Source organism: Geotrypetes seraphini, chromosome 2 (genome assembly GCF_902459505.1).
Source record: "Geotrypetes seraphini chromosome 2, aGeoSer1.1, whole genome shotgun sequence".
In the NCBI taxonomy this organism is placed as follows: domain Eukaryota; kingdom Metazoa; phylum Chordata; class Amphibia; order Gymnophiona; family Dermophiidae; genus Geotrypetes; species Geotrypetes seraphini.
Window position 1 is genome coordinate 339,006,580 of NC_047085.1, and position 16,637 is coordinate 339,023,216.

The 16,637-nt window shown below is 40.9% G+C and overlaps 1 protein-coding gene across 1 annotated transcript in view; it reads left to right on the plus strand.

The window, feature by feature from the left end:
* The first annotated feature begins 286 nt into the window (after positions 1–286).
* HECW1 (HECT, C2 and WW domain containing E3 ubiquitin protein ligase 1) overlaps positions 287–16,637 on the plus strand; it is a 318,284-nt gene continuing 301,933 nt past the window's right edge. Inside the window, exon 1 of the mRNA XM_033932848.1 lies at positions 287–641. Coding sequence (XP_033788739.1) covers positions 287–641 — 355 coding nt within the window. The remainder of the gene's footprint in view (positions 642–16,637) is intronic.

Consider the following 16,637-nt stretch of genomic DNA (forward strand, 5'->3'; position numbering starts at 1 on the left):
CTTTCTTCTAGAGTGAGGTGGAGTTTGGCATTGGTGTTTGATTATTAGAAAAGTAAAAGTTGTAAACTTTTAAATATAGATCTATTGGAAACCTACTGCCATCGCTAAGAAATATATTATGAGCTCTCATTCAACCTGCTCACATTGGTTGAAATCTACTAAAACATCTTCAAATGTATACATTTTCAAAGAGATGTTCATTTCCTTTTCATTGTAATAACTTCTGAAAAAATATTTGAAAAACAGGGAATCGTAAGCAATGAAAAAAAATGGATTCATATTTAATATGGGATTTTTCTTTTTCCTGCTCTTCCAGAATTTGTACCAAAACAGGTTCCTCGGCCTGGCTGCCATGGCATCGCCATCAAGGAATTCTCAGAGCAGACGCCGGTGCAAAGAACCTCTTAGATATAGCTACAATCCTGACCAGTTCCAGAACTTGGATATCAGGAACAACTCTCATCAAGCAGTAACGATTCCTCGATCCACCAGTGACACAGATCTGGTTACGTCTGATAGTCGATCAACTCTAATGGTCAGCAGTTCTTATTATGCTATCGGGCACTCCCAGGACTTAATCATATATTGGGATATAAAGGAAGAAGTGGATGCAGGTGATTGGATTGGAATGTATCTCATTGGTAAGGGTATTCTCTTTTCTAGCAATTTTCTTCTTTTCACATTGTAGTGCATGTACCAGTTTCATTTTAGCCATCAGTTTTAATGTATGAATTTAAAGAAGAGTGCTCTGAATATTTTTGACCTGCAGTAGGACAGGTCCATATCAAAGCCAACCAGAGCATGGTGATTCTATTCTATAAGACCATCCCCATGCCATTCTTTAAAGAGAAAGGGAAAAATCAGAGTATGAATGGGCACAACCACTGACCCTCAAGCCTTGCATTGAAGAATGCTGGTGTAGAAGGATCGAGGTTGACATAGACACTAAAGAATGACATGGGATAGTTTCCTGAAGTACTGAGACAGACCGAAGGTCCATCAAGCCCAGTATCCTGTTTCCAACAGTGGCTAACCTAAGTCACAAGTACCTGGCAGAAACCCAAATAGTAGCAACATTCCAGAGAGCTCATATTGTGATGTCATAATGCCTCATTCCACCAATGCCTAAGAGTCAAACTCATCAGTAATGTGACAATGGCTTGATTGTCCTATACTTGGCTTACGTAAGAGCATAAGATTTGCCATAGAGAATGACACTGGGACCATTGTCCCCATCCCTGTGGTTAACCACGGGAAACCATCCCCATGTCATTCTTTAAGGAGAGAGGGAAGAATCAGAGTATGAATGGGCACAACCACTGACCCTCAAGCCTTGCATTGAAAAATGCTGGCGTAGAAGGACCGAGGTTGACATAGACACTAAAGAATGACACGAGATGGTTTCCCGCTGTTATCCGTGGGGACAGGAACAGTGACATATTCTCTCACTATGTCATTCTCTACGAGTATTCTCATCCTTAGTCACTATTTGCCCTTCCTCTGCCAGTGTTTAAGCACTGTTTTGTTCTCTCTTCATCATATCTCATTTTTGTTGGTGATTTCAACATCCATATTGTCCCCTTTAAATCCCTCAGTGCCAGTTTCATTTTCTCCTGTGGCCTGATCCAGTTTGTCTCATCTACTCAGTCTTGCCCTTGTACTTAGCAATGATATACCCTCATTTTCATGTTTGTACAAGAAATTCTCCTTCTAATTTCAATATAATTTTCTTTATTCAGCCCTTCGTTACATGACCAACCAGGAAATCACTGTAACCCAACACTTTCTCTAAAACAGAAAACAGGTCCTTCACTTTCTTTGATCCCGTTTCTGTCTTTTCATAGAGAAGAAATGCAAAGAGAAAATGAGAGAGAGAAAAAAGAGTACATATAGATTTGCTCTCAGCTTGTAGAATCCTGGTTCTGCGATCAACCTGAATATGCAGGGGCAGGATTTTGGATGCTTGAAGCTATTTCCTTGGGCTTTTAGATTTTGACTCGGGTTTTCTCAGGTTATCCCGGTGGCCATTGCAGGATGTGCGCTGTGTGGCAGAAGCTCTAGAGCAGACATGTCAAACTCTGGCCTGCAGGGTAATATAATTTGGCCTGCCAAACAATTCCTGCTGTGTCTGAGATTTGGCCCACCGTTCCTTCCCTCCCTCCATTAGGCGCAGCTCCGCCAATGTGAAAAGGAGCCGCGTTGAAATCGGAGCCCTGCCACCGCCGCAGCATGTTCTCTCTGCCGCAGTCCCATACATTAGAGGAGGGGCGGGACTGTGGCAGAGGGAACATGCTGCGGTGACGGCAAGGCTCCGATTTCAGCACGGCTCTTCACATTGGCGGAGCTGCGCTGCGCCTGATGACTGCGTCTTTGGCCTAAGTCAGCCTCAGGGATCTTATCAAATAAGGAACTCTGTATCCTACATAATTACAGTATTTTGGCAGAAAGGAGGTAAAAGATGATGGAACCCTTCAAAACTCTCCCTTTTATTACCTGTTTGCTCTCATAACATCTCCCTTGGCTTTCTGTATTGACAAGCCAGCTAGAATATTCCTCAAATCCGTATACTTTTAGAAGAATGCCGGGACAAACTGTAAACACTGCCTTATTTGACAGATATATCACCTAAACAGTAATTACACCAAACACTTTTTCCATTTCTTTTTTTCCTAATATGTCCCCTCTGAAATTCTTAACAAACTGTATTTTGTAAATCGCTACTTTTTTTCTAACATGTCCCCTCTGAAATTCTTAACAAACTGTACATTGTAATTCGCTGCATTTTTTTAAGATTCTACATACTATAATTTCACTGATTATCTGCATATTTAACTTGCTGATTGTCCAGCTCTCTTCAATGTGAACCGCCTAGAAGTCACACAATTATGGCGATATTACATTACATTACATTACGTTACAGATTTCTATTCCGCCATTACCTTTCGGTTCAAAGCGGATTACAAAAAGAGTTATGGAAAAAGGGTTACAAAGGTAGATCAGAGATCATTTCCAAGAGAGGGATAAGAAGGATCAGGGGTAGGGTAGGGGATGGTAAGGGGTATTCATGGTATTAAGCTTTATTAAGGGATTTCTTGAAGAGTATAGTTTTTATTTCATTTCTGAACATCTTGTAGTCTGGGGTTGTTATTAATAGGTTGGAGATTTGGTTATCTATTTTTGCTGCTTGAGTGGCTAGTAGGCCGTCTTATAGTTTTTTCCGTTTTACTTCTTTGATTGGGTATTAAGTGAATGGGGTGTGTGTTTTTCTATGCCTGGTAGAGTTAGTTTGAATGAGGCGGTCGTTTAAGTAGATTGGGCTGTCTCTATTTATAGTTTTAAATAGTATACGGTAGAATTTAAATTGTATTCTTTCCTGGATTGGAAGCCAATGTGAGTTGATGAAAGCCTCAGTAATGTGGTCATGTTTCTTCAGTGAGTAGACGAGTCTCAGAGCTGTAAAGTTATTATTATTATTACCCCTGACTGCTAATTAATGCACCAAATCCATCGTTCAGACTCTACATCCCAGAGCCGGCTTGGGGTTAGAGAAGTTGTAGCCCTATACTTCTACTAAGACTAAGGGGTCCTTTTATTAAGGTGCGCATTTAGCGCATGCTAAATCAGTTAGTGTACCTTAATAAAAGGACCCTTAAGTATCTTAATAAAAAATTTGGCTCACAACTTAGCCTATGTTTAAGATATCATCCCCTTATGTGATTGAGATTGACACCCCTGCTCTAGAGATTTTAAAAATAGTAATTTTGAGAGGTTTGGGTTTCTGACAGTGTGAGTGACAGAGCATTGACAATGTTAGTTAAAATTGTGAAGGCCGCAGAATTTTGGCTTCAAGTTTGTGTGGGTGAGGGTAAACATGGTTGACAAACTGCTTAAACCTAAGGTTTTCAGTACTTTTGTCCTATTCTTAAGTTAACTAAGTAGCCAGTGAACAGAGTTAAATCTGCTCTTGTCAAATAATTCATTAAAGTGGCAATCAGTGAGGCTGTTTTTAAATATGTGACAGCTTCTCTGAACTTAAGAGTTTTAAATCACTGACATTGGAAGTCAAAATAATTTTAAAACCTAAGCTGTAGTTAGCTTGTTATCCTGAGACTGAACCCTTTGACAGGGAATAAAGAGAATTTTTTTTTTTTCTAAATAAAAAAAAGTTTTGGAAGGAAAACTTAATCCAAAAGAGAGTGTTTAAATGGGCTGGTAAGCCTGGTTTAAGTTTTGGTCCAAGCTGAGCCTGATTGAGGCCACTGAGTTATTTAATCTGGAAAAAAACAACCCTGTGTGGTGTTAAAACACTTGCTCTATTATAGCTGTCAGCTCTGATTTGAACAGCTTAAAGAAAAAAAAATGGCTATAATATTGTTCCTGAGGTCCTTAAGGAAAAAATATGTGTCTTGACAGGTGAATGTATGAGGAATCATTTTTTTGTTGTGGGAGGGCTTTAGTAAGGACTTTAATTATCCATTCTTTTAATTAGTTAGGTCCCTTTTTATCAAGCTGCAGTAAAGCGTTTTAGCACGAAATGGCAAGGTAAATGTTTTCATGCTCATTCAATTCCTATGAGCGTTGACCTTGATGGCCCATGCTAAAATGCTCTACCACAGCTTGATAAAAGGGGGGATTAGTTAAAGAATTGGGATGTTTTAGTTTTTATCCTTTGAGTTGTTAAAGATTAAGGAGTAGGTACATATCAGAGACAGAAGAATATAGAAGAAGACTTGCGCTTGAACCTTAAAGAAAGGAGAAGAACTGAAGAAACCAAGAAAGACTGGTAAGACAAAGAATTTTGGACACCACAGAGAGGACTGAGAAAGAGTTAGAGGAGAGAGAGAGAGAGAGGGGAAAAATATACTTACCTGAACTTTGTGCTTCCTCAGTGCCCCCTTCCCCCCAAGATGGCAGCCATCATCTCTTTTCCAACTGAAGATTCCTAACCTCTTTATTATTTCCTTGTATGAGAGGCATTCCATCCCCTTTATCATTGTGGTCACTCTTTGAACCGTTTCTAATTGCGCTATGTCTTTTTAGAGATACGGTGACCAGAACTATGCATAATACTCAAGGTGAGAATGCACCATGGAGTGATACAGAGGCATTATAGTATTCTCGGTCTTATGTACCATCACTTTCTTAATAATTCCTAGCATCCTGTTTGCTTTTCTTGCCACAGCTGCACTCTGGGCAGAAGATTAGTAACATTATGGGTCATAGTAGAATACAACCATAAATTCATTATTATAATAGTAAATATATTGATTATTGATATAATTTTAATGGGCTCCCGGATACGTTTAATATGTTCATTTCTATTAAATTGGGGGGCAATATTAGCTTCAGAAATGGAGATTTAATCCTGTTAAATGTTTCTATGACAGTGTGATGTTTTGTATTGCTAAAGCTGTCAATAGTAAAATTTAGGTGAACATTATCTATAGTGGGTGAATAATTTTGTTGGAAAATTCCAAATGAAACACCTTGATATGACAATGGATCTAAGGAGAACAACATTTCTTGGATTTTACTCCAGACCTGAGACCAAAAAGTTTGGATTATAAGGCACTAAAAGAGCATATGATCAAGAGTTCTGTCTGCTGTAACACAATGCCAGCATATCTTAGAATAAAATGAACTTATTATATTTAATCTTACTGGTGTCCAAAGAACTCTACTGTATGTGTTAGAAAATAAAGCATCGGATGAGTAGAAGCTGTTCTACATATTCAGATCCATTTAGATAAAAAGTTTGACCAATTCTTGTACATTATTTGAGAACATAAGAATAGCCTTATTGGGTCAGACCAATAAGGTCCATCTAGCCCAGTAGCCCGTCCTCACGGTGGCCAATCCAGGTCACCAGTACCTGGCAAAAAACCAAATAGTAGTAACATTCCATGATACCAATCCAGGGCAAGTAGTGGCTTCCCCCATATCTGTCTTAATAACAGACTAGGGACATTTCCTTCAGGAATTTGAGTTTGCAGTTCCACCAACCAAATAGATTGAAACAGACATCTTTGTTAATTTCCCTTGATTTTGAAGTATTTTGTATCAGTTAGATGCCTCTTGGCCCAGTGATGATATTTCAGTGCACATAGACTTAGGCCTCCTTATACGAAACTGCGATAGCAGTTTCTAGCGTGGGGAGCCGCGCTGAAAGGTCCACGCCGCTCCTGACGCTCATTGAGTTCCTATGAGCGTCGGGAGCAGCGCGGGCCATTCAAGGCGGCTCCCCGCACTAGAAACTGCTATCGCAGTTTCATAAAAGAGTGGGTTAATATGATTGGTTCTTCTGTATCTGGCAATTGTGTCCTAAACTTAGCCTTTATCATATGCTTAAATTGCAACCATTTAAAGCACTGACAGAAGGATATGGTGTATTTTCTTCTTATGTCTGTGAAGGATAATAATTTGTCATTTTGATATGTCTTCAGTTACATAAATGCTTTTATGAACCCAATTTTGCCAAATAATGGGTTTGCCGTCAATTTTGAAGTTTGTATTATACCAGATAGGCCAGAGGAAAGAATATATTTATAAATAAACACAGTGATCCCCCCGAACTTCCCTGGCAGGAGAGATGCCCACAAAGATCTGTTTCCAATCACTAGCATGTTGCAATTTGACAGCCACGCTACAAGTGGCCTCAGCAAAGGGGAAACCCATGCACATTGGTGTAGCAAGGGTGAGAAGTGCCTGGGGCAGTGATGCCCCCTCCCCCCTCATCTCATCCCCCTGCTCCTTCCTAGATCTCCATGCCACACGCGTGCCCTCCCTTCCCTTCCCCTGCCCCTCTAGTTTTTCTTCGCCATTAGCAACAAGAATATCAACCCGCTCCTTGTTACCTTATCGGCTCTCCCTTTGACATCACTTCCTTTGCACGGCACCCAGAAGTGACATCAGTGGGATAGATGTCACGAGGAACACGATGAAGTTGTTGATCACAGCAGGAGATACGGGGGAAGGAAAGGGGATGCGAGCATGGCGAAGGGAGGAGTGGGAAGAGGCAGGGGTCAGAGGAGGAGGGGTGCCAGCACCCCCACCAACATGCCCCCCCCTTCCTACGCCACTGCCCATGCACTAATAATAGCGTTGGCTACTTTTTAGTACAGCTTAGTAAAAGGACCCCTAAATGTTTGCAAATTCATAATATACACTTCTCCTTCTGTATTCGCGGGGGTTAGGGGCAGAGCCAGTCCACAAATAGAGAAAATTCGCAAATAACTTTTGGGCCAACTCTTACCCACCCCCGGACCTTACCTGGTGGTCTAGCGGTGACACGGGACAGGAGCGATCTCCCTACACTCCTGCCCCGTGCAGAGCCATCATCAAAAATAGCTGCTGTGATTTCCTGTGGTCTCATGAGACTACTACGGGAACTCACGGCAGCCATTTTCGATGATGGCTCTGCACGGGGAAGGAGTGTATAGAGATCGCTCCTGTCCCGTGTCACCGCTAGACCACCAGGTAAGGTCCGTGCATGAAGTTGCCACCAGAGCTGCATCCACGGCTGAGGGCTGTGCTCCTGGGGCGGCTGCTCACCTCCAATTGCACATCCTCACCCCGATCCAAGTCCCGGGGCCATTTCTAGTTGATGTGGGCTGCCTCTGAGTGATTCAATAGGGGGGTGTCCCGGGCCAAAAACTGTGATCGCTGAAACCGCGAATAGGGAGGGAGAAGTGTATTCTCAGCATTACTGTTTATTCCAAATGGTTATTTTTTTATGGTTGCAAAACCTAGCACCCTGATACCTAAGTACTTGTATCCAATGGCACATGCCTGGGCAAACATTAGTCTCATTTCAGATTTCCTTCATTAATGTACCAGCAGGAATAAACCTATGTGAAGCCAAAAAGAAATCTTTATCCTCTATTAGTTCTATTTACTAACGTTCCATCCCCTTCATCTTAAATTACCCTCCCCCACTTTTACAAAACCGTGAAAGCGGTTTTTAGCACCAGCTGGTGCGCTGAATGCTCTGCACTGCAGTTTTGTAGAATGGGGGAGGGGTGTTAATTACAGATGTTGCTGTCTTTTGAAAACATGTAAAGCATGAGTATCTGAGCTAGCTTTTAGTAATAAACTACAGTGCAATTAATTTAATTGAATGATCTCTTTTATTTTCTATTTGCTTTATTATTATAATTTGCAGTATATTTTGTGTGGTAGTCTTGCTCTGTTTTAAAATACAACAATCAAACTTACCAGCATTTCTAGATAAACTTTTAATACCATATACACCATTGAGAACTTTACGATCTGCAGATCATAATTTACTCGTAATTCCGAAAAATGCTTGAGTACCTGAATAAATTCATGTAAACCGTTCTGAACTCCCCTGGGAGAACGGTATAGAAAAAATTGAATAATAATAAAAAAAAAATTCCCTCCCTAAAAGTCATTAATACTCGAAGAAACGAAATATTCACAATTTATGCTCCGCAGCTATGGAACACTTTGCCCTCTTATCTTAGAGAAGAACAAAAGCTCGATCACTTTAAGTCTTTTTTTATTTAAAGATGCTTTTCACACTTAAGTATCAAATGTATGATACTTCTTTTAAAGAAGTATACAACTCTGGAGACATCAGAGATTGCCCCTGTCAATCCTTTAGGTGCTTCTCTAGACTCCTTTCTTTACTATAACTATCGTAGTTCAACTCTTTTCCCTGTCGTATCATGTTTGTCCTTGTGTGATTTGAGATGTATTCTTATTTTATAATAATGTACCCCATTTTAAAGTGTACATCGCTTAGAAGTATTATAAGCGATATAATCAAATTTTAAATAAACCTGAAACCTGATATTGCTTTTCTAAACTACATTGTAGCCTTTGAGGAGAGGCAGACTATAAACTAGATGAATAAAAAAGGAAATTTCTCCTTTGAAAACAAAGTCTGGGGTAAAATGCACCTGCTGATTTTACATTTAGGTGTACTTCTTGAAAATTGTCCCCTTGGTGCAAGTGAAAATCTAACTTAATTGTCAGATGCGCTGCCAGTGTAATAACTGTGTCTTCTAAAGGGATTTTCTGTTATCAGTAGTTATGAGAAGATAAAAGCTGCATTTATTAGTAGGTTGCACCATGTACAGCTGATCTAAGATCTCATTATATACTGAAAATTGTTATTTTTAGGGATTTCTAGATTGTAAATTTCAGTGTTTATTTTCCAGCTAATTAGGAATTCTTTGAAAGTATAAAAGTGTTTTCCCAGAGCAGATTTCACCACTGGGTACTCTTCTAGTTGAATCAAATACATAAAATTTGTTCAGCGTAAGAGTCATGAGCATGATAAAGCACAAAAGCAGAATGAAAAATCCAAAATAGGCAAGTGGAGAGGTAAGAGACTATGGGGCTCATTTTCAAAAAAGAAAAACATCCAAACAGTGGCATAAAGGGGCAGATAGACATTTTTCTTGCCAAAACCTTTCAATTTGTTATTTTAGAACCCTATATTCTACACAGATATTTTGAAGACGTGGACCTGCTGGCCGGAGGTAGGAAGCATCACTCCAGTCAGCCTTCGTAAACAAGATAAGGGGAGGGTCATCAGAGGAATGCTGGCAGTGGCAGGAGGGAGTAGGTATCCCTCTCGCTGCGGGGAGAGTGTTGATGGGGGTTGCTTGGCGGCAGGAGGGAGTAGACATCTCTCCCACTGCCAGGGAAGTGTTGGGGGGTTGCTTGGTGGTGGGAGGGAATGGGCATCTCTCCCGCTGCTGAAGGGGAGGGGGGGAGTTGATTTATATTAGTAGCAGGAAAGAATGGACATCCCTCCTGCCGATCTTTGATTTGGGGTCTTTTTAAATTTTTTTAAAAATTTCTGCCTTTTGAAATCGTTATAGTAGTGGCCACAACAGTGGCCCAACGGATTTTACCGCCAACATTTGAGAATCTTCCCCTCAGTCTGAAAAATCAACAATTAACATTCCACCTGCTGTACAGAGCCAAGATCTAACATTCCCAGCTGCAAACATTGTTCATAAGGCTGCTGGAACCCATCAAAATTAAAATTAAAATCTCCCAAGTCAACCTATCAGACTCCGCTATAACTTGCACCACTGAAGAATCTGGTGTCCTATAAATCAATAAAATTCCCAACTTTTCCTTCATTACTTGCTTCACCAGCAGCCATTCAACCTCAGCTAAATTTGGCAGGGTGACTTGCAAAAAACCCAACAAATTCCAACCCAGTCCCCATGTTTCACAGCCCTATATACTTCCCACTAACCACAATCCACTGGGTACAGCTGACTCTTGAAACAACTACTTCCTCCACAACCACATCTCAGTAAAACAGGCTATCCCACAATCATGTTCCTGCCTCTCATCTACTAGCAATTCTGCCTTATTTCTATTGAAACAGACTGTAACTCCCTATGACATCATCTCCTCTATAAGAGAAATCATACTGTCCATACTCTATCATCACCCCAACAAACTCTACCCATGGCACTGGAACACCAGTTTAAAAAAAAAAAGTGTACTCCCCAAAACGTTCCCTGTCCTATAAGTAATTATTGGAAATAGAAAAAGGAAAATAAACATGTTTCTTTCAACTGTTTGTTAGTCCACAATATTGGAGAAGGAGTTTCAAAATCAGAGCATAATTCAAAGAAAATTAATTCATAGGCAATATAAATGAAAGCTCTTAAGTGGACCTAATGTATTAACTGTGAGCGCTTATTCTTGTTTCTCTATAGGGGTAATAGCTGTCCTAACCTTTTTATCCATAATAAATCTAGATAACTGCGAAGAATCAAAGAAAATATATCTAACTCCTTTAAAGTTAATCAAACATTTGCATGGAAATCATAATACAACTGTTGCGCCCAATTTTAAAACCTGGGGGTCTCAATAACAAAAACTGTTTCCTCTTTTTTTGAGTTAATCTAGACACATCTGGGTACATCCTAATTTTATGATTCAGAAACATTACATCTTTATATTTAAAAAACATCTTCAAAAACCATTCTCTATCTGAATCTAAAGCTAATTGAACAAATAGTGTGGCTGCGCTTATCTGTTCTGTCTCTGATGTTTCTAAGGGAAGGAGTAAAACGCAGACCTCACGGACCTGACGGACCTCGCTGATCTAAAACCGCACATCCTTAAAAATCTGAGGTCCGTGTCCGTGCCACTTGTAGTTTCTGTCTCTTACAGACCTCTATGACATTTTAGCTCTGACAGATCCATCTCAGCATAGGGAGGGAAAAATATTAGGATCCGTCAGCGCTAAAATGTCATAGAGGTCTGTCAGAGCCAGAGACTAGTGCTGAAGCAGCAGAACAGAAGCCTTGTTATGTATAGGTTTAAGTCCGCCAGATCTTATAGTTAAAATTAAGGGTGCACTATAGTGAATCAGGCTTCCTGGATCGCAAATTGGAGGTCTCTTTCAGGAGATCCAGAAAACCCGGCGCTTAACAGGGCTGTTTAACCATTTTTGCGCTCTGCTTATCCTTTAAGCCCGACATAGAATTTGCCGTCATTGAGGCCCTGGATCTTATAGCCCCTCTGGAGTTCGGGGTTAAGAGGTAATTTGTGATTTTCGTGAGGAGGCTGCTGTTAAACATTCCTGTACTGCAGTTTGCTTTCCAGACAACATATTTTATTACTGAGCTGCACAATTAATGCTCTGGCATAGTCCAGGAGGACCCAGGGGGGAAGAGTTAAGGATAAATCTTGGACTTGGCATCTGTGTGATTCAGATTGTACAAACAACTCATCACATACTAATCTTACCCTTTCTTTGTCACCTTTCTCACCTTTTCTCTTCTCTCTTATGGTTCCACTTCCTCCTTTTCTGTGTCTTAGGTTTTCTCATTCATGATTCTGTGTTTTTCCCACCAGCATGCTGGACTTTTCCTTCTGGCCTTTTAATTCTTTTCTGTGTTTATAATCTCTGGTCTGTCAGAGCCAGAGACTAGTGCTGGAGCGGCTCTAAAACGAATCCTTTAAACTGTTTTCCTGCAGGCCCAGTAAATTTAAAAATCTGAGGTCCACGGCTCTGACAGACCTCTATGACATTTTAGCGCTGACGGATCCTAATACTTTTCCCTCCCTATGCTGAGACGGATCCGTCAGCGCTAAATTGTCATAGAGGTCTGTCAGAGCCAGAGACTAAAAGTGGTGAGGACCTCAGATTTTTAAGGACATGCGGTTTTAGATCGCGAGGTCCCGTCAGGTCCGTGAAGTCCGCGTTTTACCCCTTCCCTGTTTCTAATAAGTTTGTCGCGTCCAGTACATCCATTACAGGTTCTTGCTGATCTTCTGAAGTTTTCTTCTTCCCCATGGAGATATAATATATTTTTGAAATAGGTGGAAATGAGTTTTGCGGAACTTTTTAAAATCTCCAAAAGGTAACGTTTTAAACATTTCCAATGCAGGAACCACAGGTGATTTGGGAAAATTAATTACTCTCAAGTTTTGTCTCCTTGTTATATTTTCCAGCATTTCTAACTTGAAATTAATATTCCCATTTTCTTTTATAAGGAGCTGATTTTGTGCTCCCATAATTTCCAGCTTTTTTTCCTGATCTAAAGATTGTTTCTCTAATTTGCCCACTCTCTGTTGTAATATCAGCGTCTCCGAAAGTATCCCAGAACAATGAGATGTTAATGTTTGTAATTGAGTTCCCAGGGAAGTTTGTAAATTTGAAATTGCTTCCCAGATAGAATTTAAGTCTACAACTGGGGGCTTTTGTAAAGGAATAAATTTAAATTCCATTTCCTTGAGTTTCACAGTACCTGCAGGCAAATTCAACAGGGGTCAGTCCTGCATTTCCCCTACAGATTCCAAGTTCCCTCGCGGTGGCTGTTGTCGTCCTGAAGCGTTTGTTATCCTCCGTAGCGCTAGTTCTTCCTCCTCCTCTTCAGAGCTCACTGAAGGTGCCGCTAAACTCCCCTCGACCATAGTGTACTGCAACACTGGTCCAGGGAGTGGCTGCGCCGTCGTTCTGCACACCTCCGGAGAGAGGCTGGCCACCTCAAAGGAGTTAGAGGGCTCTCCGAATGTCTCTCCCCTTCCCGCCGAGGTTTTCTCATCTGGCTCTGGTTTAGGCCCCGCGCTCGACGAACGTATCCATCGGGCCAGGTAATTGTGGTTGTGACCCGGGTTCAGAGGAACAATCTGGGTTTTAGATTGTCCGTTTAACTATCGGAAAATTCAGGAGCGTTCAGTCCAGCTCCTTCAGATCACCATTTTAGATTAGCTCCTCCTCAAATTGCCCCCAGGACTTTACTTGAATAGTGTCCAATAGTAGATGTTTAAGGGTTTAAGAAAGGATTAGACAAATTTCCTGCTGAAAAAGGGGATAGAAGGGTATAGATAGAGGATTACTACACAGGTCCTGGACCTGTTGGGCCGCCGCGTGAGCGGGCTGCTGGGCACGATGGACCTCAGGTCTGACCCAGCGGAGGCATTGCTTATGTTCTTATGTTATGATATTTCCCTGAGTCAGACTTGATTTGTGAAAAATGAAGTTATTAAGAAACTCAGAGAAAGTGCAATGACCCAGGGGCTTCAAGAAGTAATTTGAGATCTGTTGCACCTGACATACTGAAGTTAATTTAATTTATGTAAATTAAATTAAAACTATTAAGGTGAAAATTAGTATTTTAATTTGCCCTTGTGAATTAAAGTTCCATGGAAATTTTGAAAATTGCCTTTCTATCAAAGCTATCAGTGCTTTAGGGCTGAACTGTCATATAATTATAATTGAGTGAACTATATATAACTGAGACTCTCACATGACTTTGGCGTACCTAACATTATGATTCTCCTCTGTTCTCACATTGCCATAGCATTTTTCTGTCTTTCCTTTTTAACTCCATCTTCCTTCTTTTAATCTCCCCTTCAACTGTCTTTCTCCGTCTCCATTTCCATTTTACCTTTCCCATGTATTTTGTTTTTTTCAAATAATATTAAATGTGATGAATGGTGGGATTTTCAATTAGCTTTGCCATAAATTAATGGAAAGAGCATGTCAACAGATTTATACAAATCTGCATTCTTTCCATTTGTTTTTCATCATAGGCAAAGAAACCACCGTACTAGGAAGGGGACAATAGGAGGGGGAGAGGGATAAGTCAAAAGCATCAGCCACTTTATCCAGTCATCTTACGAGTGTACTAGTTAGGATGGGAAATGGGCATGGGTCCTCTTCTCTGCAGTCCACTGCAGCAACCACTAGGCTACTCCAGGGACCTGCTTGCTGCTCTAATTAGAATGGTCATTTTATCAGTTCATAGACAAAACCGCGGAAGACAAAGGCGCACGCCGACAACTGAGCGCAAGATGGAGGCGCGCGCTGAAGAAAATGACAGTTTTTAGGGGCTCCGACGGGGGTTTTTGTTGGGGAGCCCCCCCACTTTACTTAATACAGATCGCGGAGGCATTGTGGGTAGTTTGGGGGTTTTAACCTCCCTCATTATACTGTAAACTTAACTTTTTCCCTGTTTTTAGGGAAAAAGTGAAGTTTTCAGTAAAATGTGGGAGGGTTACAACCCCCCACAACGCCCCCACAACGCGGCACAATCTGTATAAATTAAAGTGGGGGGGTTCCTTCCCACCCCCCCCCCCCCCCCGTTGGAGCCCCTAAAAACAGTTATTTTCTTCGGCGCGCGCCTCCGCACTGCGCTCAGTTGTCGGTGCGCGCCTTTGTCTTCCGTGGTTTTGACCTGACACCATTTTATCTGCAATTGTCATACATCCTAATATGTATTGTCACTTTCACCTTTTAGGGGGTTGGGAGAGGGGTGAGTGATCATTGGGGGATTAAGAAGGATCATGCCTTTATTCCTTCAGTAGTCATCTGGTCAGTTTGGGCCTCTTGTCGACACTTAGGGCTCCTTTTGCTAAGCTGAGGTAGTGTTGCAGTGCGCGCTAACCCTGCGCTATGCAGAAAAACTAACGCCAGATCAATGGAGGAGTTAGCATATAGCGTGCACGGCATTATAGCGCACGCTAAGCGCGCACTAAAACCGTTACCGCAGCTTAGTAAAAGGAGCCCTTAGTCATTACTGAAACAGGTCTACCTAGCCCCAAAATTTCTATTTTTTTTCTCTGGACATTTTTTTACAATGTCCATTATCGCAGAAAAGCATCCCAATTGTAAGCCCCCCCCTTAGTCCTGCCCAAAACACACTTCTACCACATCCCTTTGAGATTTAGATGAGCAGCAGAGAAAAATACATCTTAAAAATGAGTTAAAAAATAGCAATTTGGATGTTTGCCATTTTTTGGATATTTTTCTGTTTTGAAAATGAGCCCCTTGATTTGTAGGGTTCATAGACATAATCGCGGAAGACAAAGGCGCACGCTGACAACTGAGCACAAGACAGAGGCGCGCGCCGAAGAAAATTACTGTTTTTAGGGTCTCCGACGAGGGTTTTTGTTGGGGAGCCCCCCCACTTTACTTAATACAGATCGCGGCGGCGTTGTGGAGGGTTTTGGGGGGTTGTAACCCCCCACATTTTACTGGAAACATAACTTTTTCCTGAAAAACAGGGAAAAAGTGAATTTTTCAGTAAAATGTGGGGGGTTACAACCCCCCAAACCCCCCACAATGCCCCCCACAACGCGGCGCAATCTGTATTAAGTAAAGTGGGTGGGGGTCCTCCCCACGCCCTCCCGTTGGAGCCCCTAAAAACAGTAATTTTCTTCAGCGCGCACCTCCGCGCTGAGCTCAATTGTCTGCGCATGCCTTTGTCCCAGTGCGCTTTGGACTTGACACCGATTTGTAGTGCTGTTTCCCATCAAGTCTAAAACAGGCTTGTTACACTGTTAAATAGGTTGCCCCCATAGATTTGAATGGGAACTAATGGGACAAATACAAAAAAAAAAAAATCACTTGCTTAGGTTTAGAAAATATTTCCAAGGAAAAAAAAATCAGAGGGAGGGTGTGTATTGGACATGAGCACGTACCATGGTTTCACGAGGTTAAGGTTTTGGGTGTGATTCTTGCAAAAGACAGTAGGTTAAAGGTAGATATGTTAAAACAAAGGCCTTACGAAGTTAAAACTGATATAACAACTGCAACTTTTTCTAGATACACAAACTATGCTGCCACAGATTATTTAAAATACAGCCGCTGGATTGATTATGGGAAGTGCTAGCCCTATACTTAGAGAACTCCATTGGTTGCTAGTTAAGGAATGTTGTCTAAGTTGCTGATTCTGTTTTTTTAAAAAAATATATTGTATAAATTTTGTTGAGATAATGTATTGATCTTTCCAGATGTGGCCCAAGCCACACAATTGAGAATGAAAGCTTTTTTAGCTTTGAAATCAAGGGTGTTGGCATGTAAATGCTTAATCAAATTTAAAGAATGTGAATATGTATACTGGGATTCTGTTCAGTTGGAACAATTTTTACAACTTCATGAAACTAATTAGACATCATGTGAATTAATAGTTGGAGTTTAGATTTATAATGCACCATAAATGTTTGATTTTGGATCAGGATTATATTGAATGTATCGATTAGCTATATCAGGATATTCTCTCCCAATTATGTGGACTTGAGGAATTTGTGAAAATTTTTTTACTGAAGTGTTTATTTTTTTTTCCTGTAATTTTCCTCTCTTTATTATTATCTGTAAAAATGATAATGATGAAAATCTGATAAATTAA